Below are 14,519 nucleotides of genomic sequence, written 5' to 3'. Positions count from 1 at the left end.
GCTGTGTCCTCAGCTCTACCATGCAGATGTTAATTGTGTCAACATTTTCATACATTTGATGCATTCTGGGTAAAAACACTCATCCTTCATTTATGAGTTTAAAGGCTGCAGCGTAACGTCCTCTGAGACATCATGCAGGACCGAAACATTTTTCTCTCATTCACTCACCTGTGTACAAAAAAAAAACCATTTCTGTCTTTTCTCTAAGATGTTGCTGCATTGTCTAGAGATTTCACCTCATTTTTCTGCTCATTATATGACTGACATTATCATGACATCATACATTACTCCCAGAGACAACATGTCATGTGACAACTCTTTGTGCACAAGGAAAGTTTCACTTATTAATATGCACAAAAACACACACTAAAACTAGAAAATCACCAGCCAGCCGCTCAATTCCAGCAGATGTTCTGGTCCTACATTCATCTTATCAGATTCCAGATCCATTGATAATTAATCTACAGTGTCTTGGCTATATTGTGGTGTGTGTTGCTTGTTTGTTTTCTTGGAGTAATAAAATGTTGTTCCTGTTCTGGATGGTAGTATCCAGGACGTTGTTCCTGTTCTGGATGGTAGTATCCAGAACGATGTTCCTGTTCTGGATGGTAGTATCCAGAATGTTGTTCCCGTTCTGGATGGTAGTATCCAGAATGTTGTTCCCGTTCTGGATGGTAGTATCCAGAATGTTGTTCCCGTTCTGGATGGTAGTATCCAGAATGTTGTTCCTGTTCTGGATGGTAGTATCCAGAATGTTGTTCCTGTTCTGGATGGTAGTATCCAGAATGTTGTTCCCGTTCTGGATGGTAGTATCCAGAATGTTGTTCCCGTTCTGGATGGTAGTATCCAGAATGTCGTTCCTGTTCTGGATGGTAGTATCCAGACTGTTGTTCCTGTTCTGGATGGTAGTATCTAGAACGTTGTTCCTGTTCTGGATGGTAGTATCCAGAATGTTGTTCCTGTTCTGGATGGTAGTATCTAGAACGTTGTTCCTGTTCTGGATGGTAGTATCCAGAACGATGTTCCTGTTCTGGATGGTAGTATCCAGAACGATGTTCCTGTTCTGGATGGTAGTATCCAGAATGTTGTTCCTGTTCTGGATGGTAGTATCCAGAACGATGTTCCTGTTCTGGATGGTAGTATCCAGAACGATGTTCCTGTTCTGGATGGTAGTATCCAGAATGTTGTTCCCGTTCTGGATGGTAGTATCTAGAACGTTGTTCCTGTTCTGGATGGTAGTATCCAGAATGTCGTTCCTGTTCTGGATGGTAGTATCCAGACTGTTGTTCCTGTTCTGGATGGTAGTATCTAGAACGTTGTTCCTGTTCTGGATGGTAGTATCCAGAACGATGTTCCTGTTCTGGATGGTAGTATCCAGAACGATGTTCCTGTTCTGGATGGTAGTATCCAGAATGTTGTTCCCGTTCTGGATGGTAGTATCTAGAACGTTGTTCCCGTTCTGGATGGTAGTATCTAGAACGTTGTTCCTGTTCTGGATGGTAGTATCCAGAACGATGTTCCTGTTCTGGATGGTAGTATCCAGAACGATGTTCCTGTTCTGGATGGTAGTATCCAGAATGTTGTTCCCGTTCTGGATGGTAGTATCCAGAATGTTGTTCCCGTTCTGGATGGTAGTATCCAGAATGTTGTTCCCGTTCTGGACGGTAGTATCCAGAATGTTGTTCCTGTTCTGGATGGTAGTATCCAGAACGATGTTCCTGTTCTGGATGGTAGTATCCATAATGTTGTTCCCGTTCTGGATGGTAGTATCCAGAATGTTGTTCCCGTTCTGGATGGTAGTATCCAGAATGTCGTTCCTGTTCTGGATGGTAGTATCCAGAATGTCGTTCCTGTTCTGGATGGTAGTATCCAGAATGTTGTTCCTGTTCTGGATGGTAGTATCCAGAATATTGTTCCTTTTCTGGATGGTAGTATCCAGAACGATGTTCCCGTTCTGGATGGTAGTATCCAGACTGTTGTTCCTGTTCTGGATGGTAGTATCCAGAATGTTGTTCCCGTTCTGGATGGTAGTATCCAGAATGTCGTTCCTGTTCTGGATGGTAGTATCCAGACTGTTGTTCCTGTTCTGGATGGTAGTATCTAGAACGTTGTTCCTGTTCTGGATGGTAGTATCCAGAACGATGTTCCTGTTCTGGATGGTAGTATCCAGAACGATGTTCCTGTTCTGGATGGTAGTATCCAGAATGTTGTTCCCGTTCTGGATGGTAGTATCTACAACGTTGTTCCTGTTCTGGATGGTAGTATCCAGAACGATGTTCCTGTTCTGGATGGTAGTATCCAGAACGATGTTCCTGTTCTGGATGGTAGTATCCAGAATGTTGTTCCCGTTCTGGATGGTAGTATCCAGAATGTTGTTCCCGTTCTGGATGGTAGTATCCAGAATGTTGTTCCCGTTCTGGACGGTAGTATCCAGAATGTTGTTCCTGTTCTGGATGGTAGTATCCAGAACGATGTTCCTGTTCTGGATGGTAGTATCCATAATGTTGTTCCTGTTCTGGATGGTAGTATCCAGAATGTTGTTCCCGTTCTGGATGGTAGTATCCAGAATGTCGTTCCTGTTCTGGATGGTAGTATCCAGAATGTCGTTCCTGTTCTGGATGGTAGTATCCAGAACGATGTTCCTGTTCTGGATGGTAGTATCCAGAATATTGTTCCTTTTCTGGATGGTAGTATCCAGAACGATGTTCCTGTTCTGGATGGTATTATCCAGAATGTTGTTCCTGTTCTGGATGGTAGTATCCAGACTGTTGTTCCCGTTCTGGATGGTAGTATCCAGAATGTTGTTCCCGTTCTGGATGGTAGTATCCAGAATGTCGTTCCTGTTCTGGATGGTAGTATCCAGAATGTCGTTCCTGTTCTGGATGGTAGTATCCAGAATGTTGTTCCCGTTCTGGATGGTAGTATCCAGACTGTTGTTCCCGTTCTGGATGGTAGTATCCAGAATGTCGTTCCTGTTCTGGATGGTAGTATCCAGAACGTTGTTCCCGTTCTGGATGGTAGTATCCAGAATGTTGTTCCCGTTCTGGATGGTAGTATCCAGAATGTCGTTCCTGTTCTGGATGGTAGTATCCAGAATGTTGTTCCCGTTCTGGATGGTAGTATCCAGAATGTCGTTCCTGTTCTGGATGGTAGTATCCAGAATGTTGTTCCCGTTCTGGATGGTAGTATCCAGAACGTTGTTCCTGTTCTGGATGGTAGTATCCAACATGTTGTTCCTGTTCTGGATGGTAGTATCCAGAACGTTGTTCCCGTTCTGGATGGTAGTATCTACCTGACATTGTTTCGGGGAACCAAACAGGGTTCGTTAGAGGACGTCAGTGGTCATCCAACATCAGAAGACTATTAAATATTGCGCTTTCTCCTGACTATTCTAGACTTGCTGAAATGGTTTTAACATTAGCAGAGAAAGTCTTTGACCAGATCAAATGGGATTACTTGTTTTTTGTTTTGGGTAAATTCGGTTATGGGTCAAAATTTATTTCTTGGATACAACTTTTATATTCTGCTCCCAGTGCTTATGTCTCAACTAACTCACAAAGGTCTAATTATTTTCCTTTGACAAGGGGAACACGGCAGGGCTGCCCGCTTTCTCCCTTGCTTGTCACCTTGGCAATGGAGCCTCTCTCCATTGCTCTTAAATCCTCCTCTCTCTTTACTGGTGTTCATAGAGCTGGCTTGGAACACAGATGTCTTTATGCGAACGACCTTTTGTTGTATGTTACGGATCTGGTAATTGTGTGGATAATGTCATACAAATTTTGACTGGGTCTTTCTCAGGCTATAAATTAAATATCAACAAAAGTGAATGCTTTCCCATCAATCATGTTGCTTAACTAATTCCTCCTGGCACACTACCATTTCAACTAGTCCTCAATTGCTCTCGATACTTGGGTGTCAATATTTCTAGGTCTCTTCCCAGTCTTCGTAAAAATAACTTCATTAAATTAGTGGAGAAGGTCAATCAGATTTGCTGCGCTGGAACTCTCTTCCATTGTCTGTGATGGACAGAATTAGTTCAGTTAAAATGAACATACTGCTCGGATTTTTGTTCCTTTTTCCAATGTCTCCCCATATTTTTTAACAAAAACTTCTTTTTCCACATCGGACCAAGTACTCTCAAAGTTTATCTAGGCTGGTAAACATCCAAGAGCACATAAAGCAGGACTGCAAAGAAGTCATCAGAATGGAGGCCTAGCATTGCCTAACTTTTTATTTTATCCTTGGACAACCAATTTACAAAAAGTCCAAGCTTGGTGTAACTCTTCTAATCTGGACTAGTCTAGAATGGAGGAGTATTCCTCTTGCCCTTCACCCCCTGCAGCTATGGTTTGTGCTCCCCTGGCCTCTTCTTGTCCTAGCTATATTAAAAACCCTGTTGTACTCTTTCTCCTTGAAAATGTTTAAACAACTCAGGCAATATTTCAAGCTCGAAGTCCCTAACCTGCGCAGCTTTATTTGTAACAACGACTTGTTCCTTCCTTCAAACTTAGATGCAACAATTACCATTTGGAGAGGTCTGGTGAATTTCTCAAACCTATACTTAGAGGGCTCCTTCACTACATTCGCAGAACTTAAAATGAGGTACAATGTACCGCTGTCTCATATTCCATTCCGTTCCATTTTTTTCAGGTTCGTAACTATACTCTATTTAATTTGGACTACTACCCTCAGCTGCTGATGGGTTCCCTCCTCTCTGAGGCACTTTCACTCCCCAAGATACATTGTAGAACATCAATTTTATGCAGCATTATATCTTCCCTAGGTCTGGGCTCTTTAGAAGGAGTAAGAAGAAGTTGGGAAGAGGAGCTTGGGCTTACTGTATCAGATGAGTGGTGGGAGGAGGCTCTCATCAGGGTAATTTCTACTTCTTCTTCTGCCTGTCTTAATCTTATTCAATATAAGGTTCTTCATAGGATTCATTTGACAAAAGCTAAGCTCAGCAGGCTGTTCCCTGACACCTATGATAGATGTGGGTTGTCGCCAGCAGACCACACCCATACATTTTTTTCTTGCCCCAAGTTGGCTGATTTCTGGGCCTGCTTTTTTAAGACACTAAGTGAAGCCCTCAATGTTAAACTAGATCACTGCCCATTGCTACCCATCTTTGGTGTACCCTCTTTCCCAACCAGTCTGGCAAAGTTAAAATCAGACGTTGTTGCTTTTGCCTCGTCATGGCATGCAGACGAATTCTAATACAATGGGAGAGCCCCACCCCTCCATCTCCCACATCCTGGTTGTGTGACCTACTGTCCTTTCTTTCATCAGAAGAGGTGAAATATTCTATTAAAGGATCAAATGCTAACTGTCAAAAATGGTGGCAGCCTATCACCTATGTAAAAACTTTTGCCTCTCTGGTTCCCAACTGAATTATTTTTCATGAGGGGAGCACTCGTAGCATTCCTCCATTTTTTTTATCCTCCCTTCTGTGATTTTGATCATTTATTTTTATTTAATTATCTTTTGTGCGTGTTACTTTGAATTAATTCTCTTGCTTAGTTGAATATGAGAGTTGGTGGGTAGGGGGTTGGGGAGAGGAAAGACAGTGTTGCTTTGTTTTTGTTAAAACTAACCTTTCCTGACCAAGGTTAATTGGAAAATTCCTGTGAACACAGACTTGTTCCTACTTTTTGGAATGTATTTTGTATATTGGTTTACAATAAAAAAAATATATTTTTAAAAAAAAAAAAAAACTTTCAGCAGATCTCCCCACGCTCTTCCTCTTCGTTCATCAGTTATCTTTCTGGGACTGAATCCTGCCTCCTCTGAACAGAGCATCGTTCTAGAAGTTCTGGTTGGGTTTAGAACCAAGCTGTGAACTGGCCATGGTTAAGCTTAGGGTAATAGCTACGCTGAAGGTCAATGCCATGATTTAGTTAAGACATCTGTGTGTGTTTGTGTGTGTGTTGTGACTATCAGGGCTGATTACAAAGATCCTCTGTCTATAGGGAGGAGGGTGAAGAAGTCAGCAGCTTTCTTGTGATGCAGCATCTGACCCAGAGAGAAAACAGGACATGTTGCAGGAGGCAGATATTGAGAGCGAGAGAAGTTAGTGGATCTGTCAACATTTTGCTGAGGAACAGAAACTAAACAGGACCACAGCTGATGATCTGATTGTATGAACCAAGAACAGAGCTGAAAGTGGGAGGAAGGAAGGAAGGAACTGCTGCAGGGGGAGGAGAGTGGGAGTCAGTACTCACACTGCTCAGTTAGCTGTGGACCACTCAGAGCTGATTTATAAACCAGGCATCATGCTGAAGTTTAGCGTCACCCACAGATCCAGGTGTGTATTCAGATTTACTGAGTATATGTGTGTTTTCAGATATTCAGTTTAAACCTATGTACTCCTTTCCAGCTGGGCTTGCTTTTATGACTAAACTCTGAGAGGTTTCATTCTTATTTTAAAGCACCGCTACTGAACTTCTCAGTGAATTTCCCCCCATAGACCTCTAGTTCAGCATTGTCCTCATCCCATTTCCCATCTGAGCTCTCCCCTAATGACGTCTAGTCCAACATTGTCTTCATCCTGTCTCTTTTCTGAGATCTCCTCTTCACTTCACGTCTTCACCCCTTTTTTCATCTGGGTCTTCTTGGGTTTGTTGGATGAACCAGTCATGATGAAGTCAAAACACAGGATGTGTTAATATCTTTGTGTCGTGGTGGCATGAACATAAATGAACATAAATCTTAACATCAAGTCTTGATGCTAGATGTTGGGTGTTAGATGTTAGATGGGTGTGGTTACTCATACTCAAGATGCTTAAGTTAGTCAAGGAAAAACCACTTTAGTTAGCAGTGGATATACCAGTTTAGTTTGGCTAAGTTAGCAGTGGATATACCAGTTTAGTTTGGCTAAGTTAGCAGTGGATATACCAGTTTAGTTTGGCTAAGTTAGCTGGGGTAAAACCAGTTTAGTTTGGCTAAGTTAGCAGTGGATATACCAGTTTAGTTTGGCTAAGTTAGCTGGGGTAAAACCAGTTTAGTTTGGCTAAGTTAGCCGGGGTAAAACCTGTTTAGTTTGGCGAAGTTAGCCGGGGTAAAACCAGTTTAGTTTGGCTAAGTTAGCGGGGGTAAAACCTGTTTAGTTTGGCGAATTTAGCCAGGGTAAAACCAGTTTAGTTTGGCTAAGTTAGCCAGGGTAAAACCTGTTTAGTTTGGCGAATTTAGCCAGGGTAAAACCAGTTTAGTTTGGCTAAGTTAGCCAGGGTAAAACCTGTTTAGTTTGGCGAAGTTAGCCAGGGTAAAACCAGTTTAGTTTGGCTAAGTTAGCAGTGGATATACCAGTTTAGTTTGGCTAAGTTAGCGGGGGTAAAACCAGTTTTGTTTGGCTAAGTTAGCCGGGGTAAAACCAGTTTAGTTTGGCTAAGTTAGCTGGGGTAAAACCAGTTTAGTTTGGCTAAGTTAGCCAGGGTAAAACCTGTTTAGTTTGGCGAAGTTAGCCAGGGTAAAACCAGTTTAGTTTGGCTAAGTTAGCAGTGGATATACCAGTTTAGTTTGGCTAAGTTAGCGGGGGTAAAACCAGTTTAGTTTGGCTAAGTTAGCGGGGATAAAACCAGTTTAGTTTGGCTAAGTTAGCTGGGGTAAAACCAGTTAAGTTTGGCTAAGTTAGCCGGGGTAAAACCTGTTTAGTTTGGCTAAGTTAGCCGTGGAAAACAGTGCAGTGGAAAACCAACTGTTTCTGCTAATGTCTTTGCACGTCACGTATCTGTTTATTTACAGGATCCAATAACATTTTGTTTTTAAGTCACTCTGTAGCCGAGCTCCTTCTCTCTGGGCTGCTGCTGTGTCGCTGTTAAACTTTTTGTCTTGTTTAATGTGTTATTCAATGCACACAACTGTAACAACTGTATCAATGCAACAAGGTTCTGTACTTGGACCAATACTCTTCACGCTATATATGCTCCCTTTAGGCAAAATTATTAGACAGCATGGAATAAACTTTCATTGTTATGCAGATGATACTCAACTATACTTATCCTTTAAACCAGATGAAACAAATCAGCCCAATAGGCTACAAAATTGTCTCATAGACATAAAGACTTGGATGTCTAGAAATTTTCTCCTCTTAAACTCAGATAAGAATGAAGTAATTCTCGTTGGATCTGAAAAACTCAGAGCTAAATTTTCCGGTTTTGTAATGAACCTGGATGGCATTACTTTAGCTTCCAGTGCTACAGTGAGAAACCTTGGAGTAATATTTGACCCTGACCTGTCCTTTGGCCCACATATTAAGCAGGTTACTAAAACAGCCTTCTTTCATTTACGTAATATAGCCAAAATTAGGGACATTCTGTCTCAGAGTGATGCAGAAAAACTGGTTCACGCTTTTGTTAATTCGAGACTAGATTACTGTAACTCTCTATTACTGGGCTGTCCTAAATATGCCCTGAAAAGCCTTCAGCTGATCCAGAATTCTGCAGCCAGAGTCCTGACCAGAACCAGCATGAGAGATCATATTTCTCCAGTTTTAGCCTCTCTTCATTGGCTGCCTGTTGAATCTAGAATAGAATTTAAAATCCTTCTCCTTACATATAAAGCCCTCCACAACCAGGCCCCACTATATATCAAAGACCTCATAGTTCCTTATATACCAAGTAGAGTACTTCGTTCGCAGACTGCAGGCTTACTTGTGGTTCCTAGAGTCTCAAAGAGCCGAGCAGGAGGCAGAGCCTTTGGTTATCAGGCCCCTCTCTTATGGAATAAGCTCCCAGTTAGTGTTAGGGAAGCAGACACCCTCCCCACCTTTAAGACTAGGCTGAAGACTTATCTTTTTGATAAGTCCTATAGCTAGGGATGGTTAGCATCCCTTAGTTATGCTGCTATAGGTTTAGACTGCTGAGGGACATTTCCTGATACACTGAGCTTCTTTCTTTTTCTCTTTATCTCTTTCTTTTACACCCCCCCCCCCCATAACAGTGTAGCATCATTAACATGTATGTCTCCTGTCTCAGCAGGTCTCCCTGGCCGGGAGTAGCAGTTCCTGTTGTCTGTTGTCTTTCTGTCCTCTTCCCCCCACACAGCAGAGGCAGATGGCTGCCTGTCCTGAGCCGGGTTCTGCCGGAGGTTTCCTTCCTGTTAAAAGGGAGTTTTTTCCTTCCCACTGTCGCCAGTGTGCTTGCTCAGGATGGGAGATTGAGTTGGACTCAACTCAATCTGTTGGTTTCCTTATATAGGCTGTTATGAATTGGCCTTCATTATGTTTTCCCCTCTGTCTGTAAAGCGTCTTGAAATGGCATTGCCGTGATTTGACGCTATATAAATAAAGTTGAATTGAATTGAATTGAACAACTGTTTAATTCATTTAATCTTATCTATTTATGTATTTCTCCATTGGCTCTGTTGCCTCGCCTCTGCACTACACACTTTATATTTATATTGCGTAAAGACCTTTTATATTTGTCTAACTTTTCATTCTCTGAAGCCTTGTAAACACCATGTATGTTTGTTTTTGTGTTTGTCTCCCTGCAGCCACAATGAGCGGAAGGTGACCTGTAAACACCCGGTGTCAGGCGTCCCGTCCCAAGACAACTGCATCTTTGTAGTAAATGAACAGTAAGTCTCAATCTAATCTGAAAGCAGCTGATTCATTCCAGCTGCTGCAGCTGTGATTCAGTGTGATGTGTGTGTGTTTATGAACACAGACGTCTTCAGATGTGTGGAAAGATGTTTTAGTGCAGGCTCTGAGCAGAAAAGAACAGTGTTCATCATTGTTGAAATGTTTAAACTGAGCTTTTCCTAAAATCTGACGGAAAATCTGCTTAGATTAATCCTCCTGTTAAGCAGAACGAAGAAAAGACCTGATGAGCTCAGCTCTTCATCAGTTCAGTTTCATCAACGAACCGAGTCTTCAGAAGTCTGAGTGGATTTCTAGGAAATTCTGATTCTTATTTTTCAAATTATGAATATTATCAAGAAACACTTGAAGTGGTTTAAAAGCAGTAATGTCCATCAGGAGACATTGTTCCTGGAAACGTCTTCTAGCTGGACATCCAGAATAAAATGTTTGCTGTTTTCCAGCATCTTGCATCACTTGTGGTTTAAATGACCATGAGGCAGCCCCCACCATAATGCACTGGCCATGTTTTATGTTACCTAGCAAAGAAAGCGAACATGGATTCAATCCTCCATCCTGCAGGGAGACGGTGTAGAGGAAAACCTGACATGTTGGACCTGACGACATGATTCAGCTCACACTCTCAGCTCACTTTGTCCACAAAAGCTGTTCTGTTTTTTAGAAATGATAAAGTAAAAGTTGAGCAAACTTTTTGTGTGTTCTTCCTCATCATCACCTTCATCCTCAGCAACACATGTGATCCACACACACAAATCTCCAACAAGTAACACGTCTTTTCTTCACCTTCCATCCTAATTATCACCTCACACACACCCTCCTGTTGGAGACAGTGTGGAGAACGTGTGTGTGTGTGTGTGTAAGTGGTGAATGTGAGTGGTGTGTGGAAGGTGTGGAAGGTGTTTAACTCCTGCGGGACTCATTCTATCAGTTGCCGTGAGAAGAACAGTTTTAGCCCAATAATCTTGGAACTATAACGATGATGATGCTGCTGATGAAGATGATAAGGATGATGATGATGAGCACGAGCAGAATGATGGTGATGGTGCTGTTGATGATGAAGACGATAAAGATGGTGATGAGGAGGAGGGTGAAAGGGATGATAATGAGGATGATGTGATGATGATGGTGGTGGGGACGACCATGATGATGATGATAGTGGTGATGATGAGAATGAAGATGAGGATGATAATAATGATGATGATAATGATAATGATGATGGGAATGAAGATGATGATAATGATGGTGTGATGATGGTGGTAGTGATGATTATAGTGGTGATGATAATGAGGATGATTATGATAATGATGTTGTGATGATTATAGTGGTGATGATAATGAGGATGATGATGATAATGATGTTGTGATGATGATGATAATGAGGATGATGATGATAATGATGGTGTGATGATGGTGGTAGTGATGATTATAGTGGTGATGATAATGAGGATGATTATGATAATGATGTTGTGATGATTATAGTGGTGATGATAATGAGGATGATGATGTTAATAATGTTGTGATGAGGATAATTATGGTGTGATGATGATAATGATGGTGTGATGATGGTGGGAGTGATGATTATCGTGGTGATGATAATGAGGATGATGATGTTAATAATGTTGTGATGAGGATAATTATGGTGTGATGATGATAATGATGGTGTGATGATGGTGGGAGTGATGATTATCGTGGTGATGATAATGAGGATGATTATGATAATGATGTTGTGATGATTATCGTGGTGATGATAATGAGGATGATGATGATAATGATGTTGTGATGATGATGATGATAATGATGGTGTGATGATGATGATGATGATAATGAGGATGAGGATGATAATGATGTTGTGATGATTATCGTGGTGATGATAATGAGGATGATGATGATAATGATGTTGTGATGATGATGATGATAATGATGGTGTGATGATGATGATGATGATCATGAGGATGATGATGATAATGATGTTGTGATGATGATGATGATGATAATGAGGATGATGATGATAATGATGTGATGATGATGATATTGAGCATGGTGATGATAATAATGATAATGATGGTGTGATGATGATAATAATGATAATGATGGTGGTGATGATAATGAGGTTGATGATGATAATGATGTGATGATGGTGGATATGATAATGAGCATGATGATGATAATGATGTGATGATGATGATGGTGGTGATGATAATGAGGTTGATGATGATAATGAGGATGATGATAATAATAATAATGATGGTGGTGATGATAATGATGTTGTGATGATGATAATGAGGATGATGATGATAATGATGTTGTGATGATGATAATGAGGATGATGATGACAATGATTATAGTGGTGATGATAATAAGGATAATGATGGTGGTGATGATAATGAGGGCGATGATGATTATAATGATGTTGTGATGATGATGAGATTGATGTTGTGATGATGATGGTGGTGGAGATAATAATGAGCATGATGATGATAATGATGTGATGATGGTGGATATGATAATGAGCATGATGATGATAATGATGTGCTGATGATGGTGGTGATGATCATGAGGATGATGATGATAATGATGTGATGATGATGGTGGTGATGATAATGAGGATGATGATGATAATGATGTGATGATGATAATGAGGGTAATGATGATAATAATGATAATGATGGTGTGATGATGATAATGAGGATGATGATGATAATAAGGATGATGATGATGATAATGATGTTGTGATGATGATAATGAGGATGATGATAATGATGGTGGTGATGATAATGAGGATGATGATGATGATGATGATGATAATAATGATGTTGTGATGATGATCATGAGGATGATGATGATAATGATGGTGGTGATGATGGTGGTGGTGATAATGAGGATGATAATGATGTAGTGATGATGATGTGATGATGATGGTGGTGATGATAATGATGGTGATGATAATAATGATGATGATGATGTGATGATGATGGTGGTGATGATAATGATGATGATGATAATAATGATGATGATGATGATGATATGACTATGGTGGTGATGATAAGGAAGATGATGATGATTATGTTAATGATGCTGTGATGATGATGATGATAATGATGGTGTGATGATGATGTGATGATGATGGTGGTGATGATAATGATGGTGATGATAATAATGATGATGATGATGTGATGATGATGGTGGTGATGATAATGATGATGATGATAATAATGATGATGATGATGATGATATGACTATGGTGGTGATGATAAGGAAGATGATGATGATTATGTTAATGATGCTGTGATGATGATGATGATAATGATGGTGTGATGATGATCGTGGTGATGATAATGAGGATGATGATAATGAGGGTGATGTTGATAATTATGTTGTGATGATGATAGTAATGAGGATGATGATAATGATGTTGTGATGATGATTGTGGTGATGAAAATGACAGTGATGATGATATTTATGTTGTGATAATGATCATGGTGATGATAATGAGGATGATGATGGTAACGAGGATGATAATGATATTGTGATGATGATGATAATGAGGATAATGATGATAATGATGTTGTGATGATGATCATAATGTTTTGATGATAATGATGTGATGATGATTATATTGAGCATGATGATGATAATAGTGATAATGATGGTGGTGATGATGATGATGATAATGATGTTGTGATGATGATAATAAGGATAATGATGATAATGATGTTGTGATGATAATGAGGATGATAATGAGATTGATGTTGTGATGATGATGGTCGCGGTGGTTATGATAATGAGCATGATGATGATAATGATGTGATGATGATGATGATGGTGATGATGATAATGAGGATGATGATGATAATAATGATAATGATGATATGATGATAATAATGAGGATGATGATAACAATGATAATGATGGTGGTGATGATAATGAGGATGATGATAATGATGTTGTGATGATGATTGTGGTGATGAAAATGAGGATGATCATGATATTTATGTTGAGATGATAATGGTGGTGATGATAATGATGTGATGACGATGGTGGTGATGATAATTTGGATGATCATGATGTGATGATGATGATAATGATGTGATGATGATGGTCGTGATGATAATGAGGATGATGATGATGATCATAATGATTATGATGATGATGATGTTATGATGATGGTGGTTATGATAAGAAGGAGGAGGAGGATGATGTTAATGATGTTGTGATGATGATGATTATGATAATGATGGTGTGATGATGATCGTGGTGATGATAATGAGGATGATGATGATGATAATGAGGATGATAATGATGTTGTGATGATGATAATGAGGATAATGATAATGATGTTGTGGTGAAGATAATGATGATGATGACGATGACAATAGTGATGTTTTGATGGTGGTGATAGTGAGGATGATGATGATAATGATGTTGTGATGATAATGAGGATGATAATGAGATTGATGTTGTGATGATGATGGTCGCGGTGGTTATGATAATGAGCATGATGATGATAATGATGTGATGATGATGATGATGGTGATGATGATAATGAGGATGATGATGATAATAATGATAATGATGATATGATGATAATAATGAGGATGATGATAACAATGATAATGATGGTGGTGATGATAATGAGGATGATGATAATGATGTTGTGATGATGATTGTGGTGATGAAAATGAGGATGATCATGATATTTATGTTGAGATGATAATGGTGGTGATGATAATGATGTGATGACGATGGTGGTGATGATAATTTGGATGATCATGATGTGATGATGGTCGTGATGATAATGAGGATGATGATGATGATCATAATGATTATGATGATGATGATGTTATGATGATGGTGGTTATGATAAGAAGGAGGAGGAGGATGATGTTAATGATGTTGTGATGATGATGATTATGATAATGAGGATGATG

General features: G+C 39.9%; 1 protein-coding gene across 1 annotated transcript in view; it reads left to right on the top strand.

Annotated features, from left to right (window-relative positions):
* The window catches only part of LOC306773315 (pleckstrin homology domain-containing family A member 5-like), a gene marked incomplete at its 3' end in the record, with an annotated part of 258,991 nt that overhangs the window by 105,725 nt on the left and 138,747 nt on the right, over nucleotides 1–14,519 (top strand). The window contains exon 4 of the mRNA XM_079263105.1: nucleotides 9,487–9,570. Within this exon, the coding sequence (XP_079119231.1) occupies nucleotides 9,487–9,570 (84 nt within the window). The remainder of the gene's footprint in view (nucleotides 1–9,486; nucleotides 9,571–14,519) is intronic.

Source organism: Telmatherina bonti, assembly GCF_933228915.1.
Source record: "Telmatherina bonti genome assembly, chromosome: 23".
Lineage (NCBI taxonomy): Eukaryota > Metazoa > Chordata > Actinopteri > Atheriniformes > Telmatherinidae > Telmatherina > Telmatherina bonti.
The sequence above is the reverse complement of the archived record's forward strand: the minus strand, read 5'-3'. Positions and strand labels throughout refer to the sequence as shown.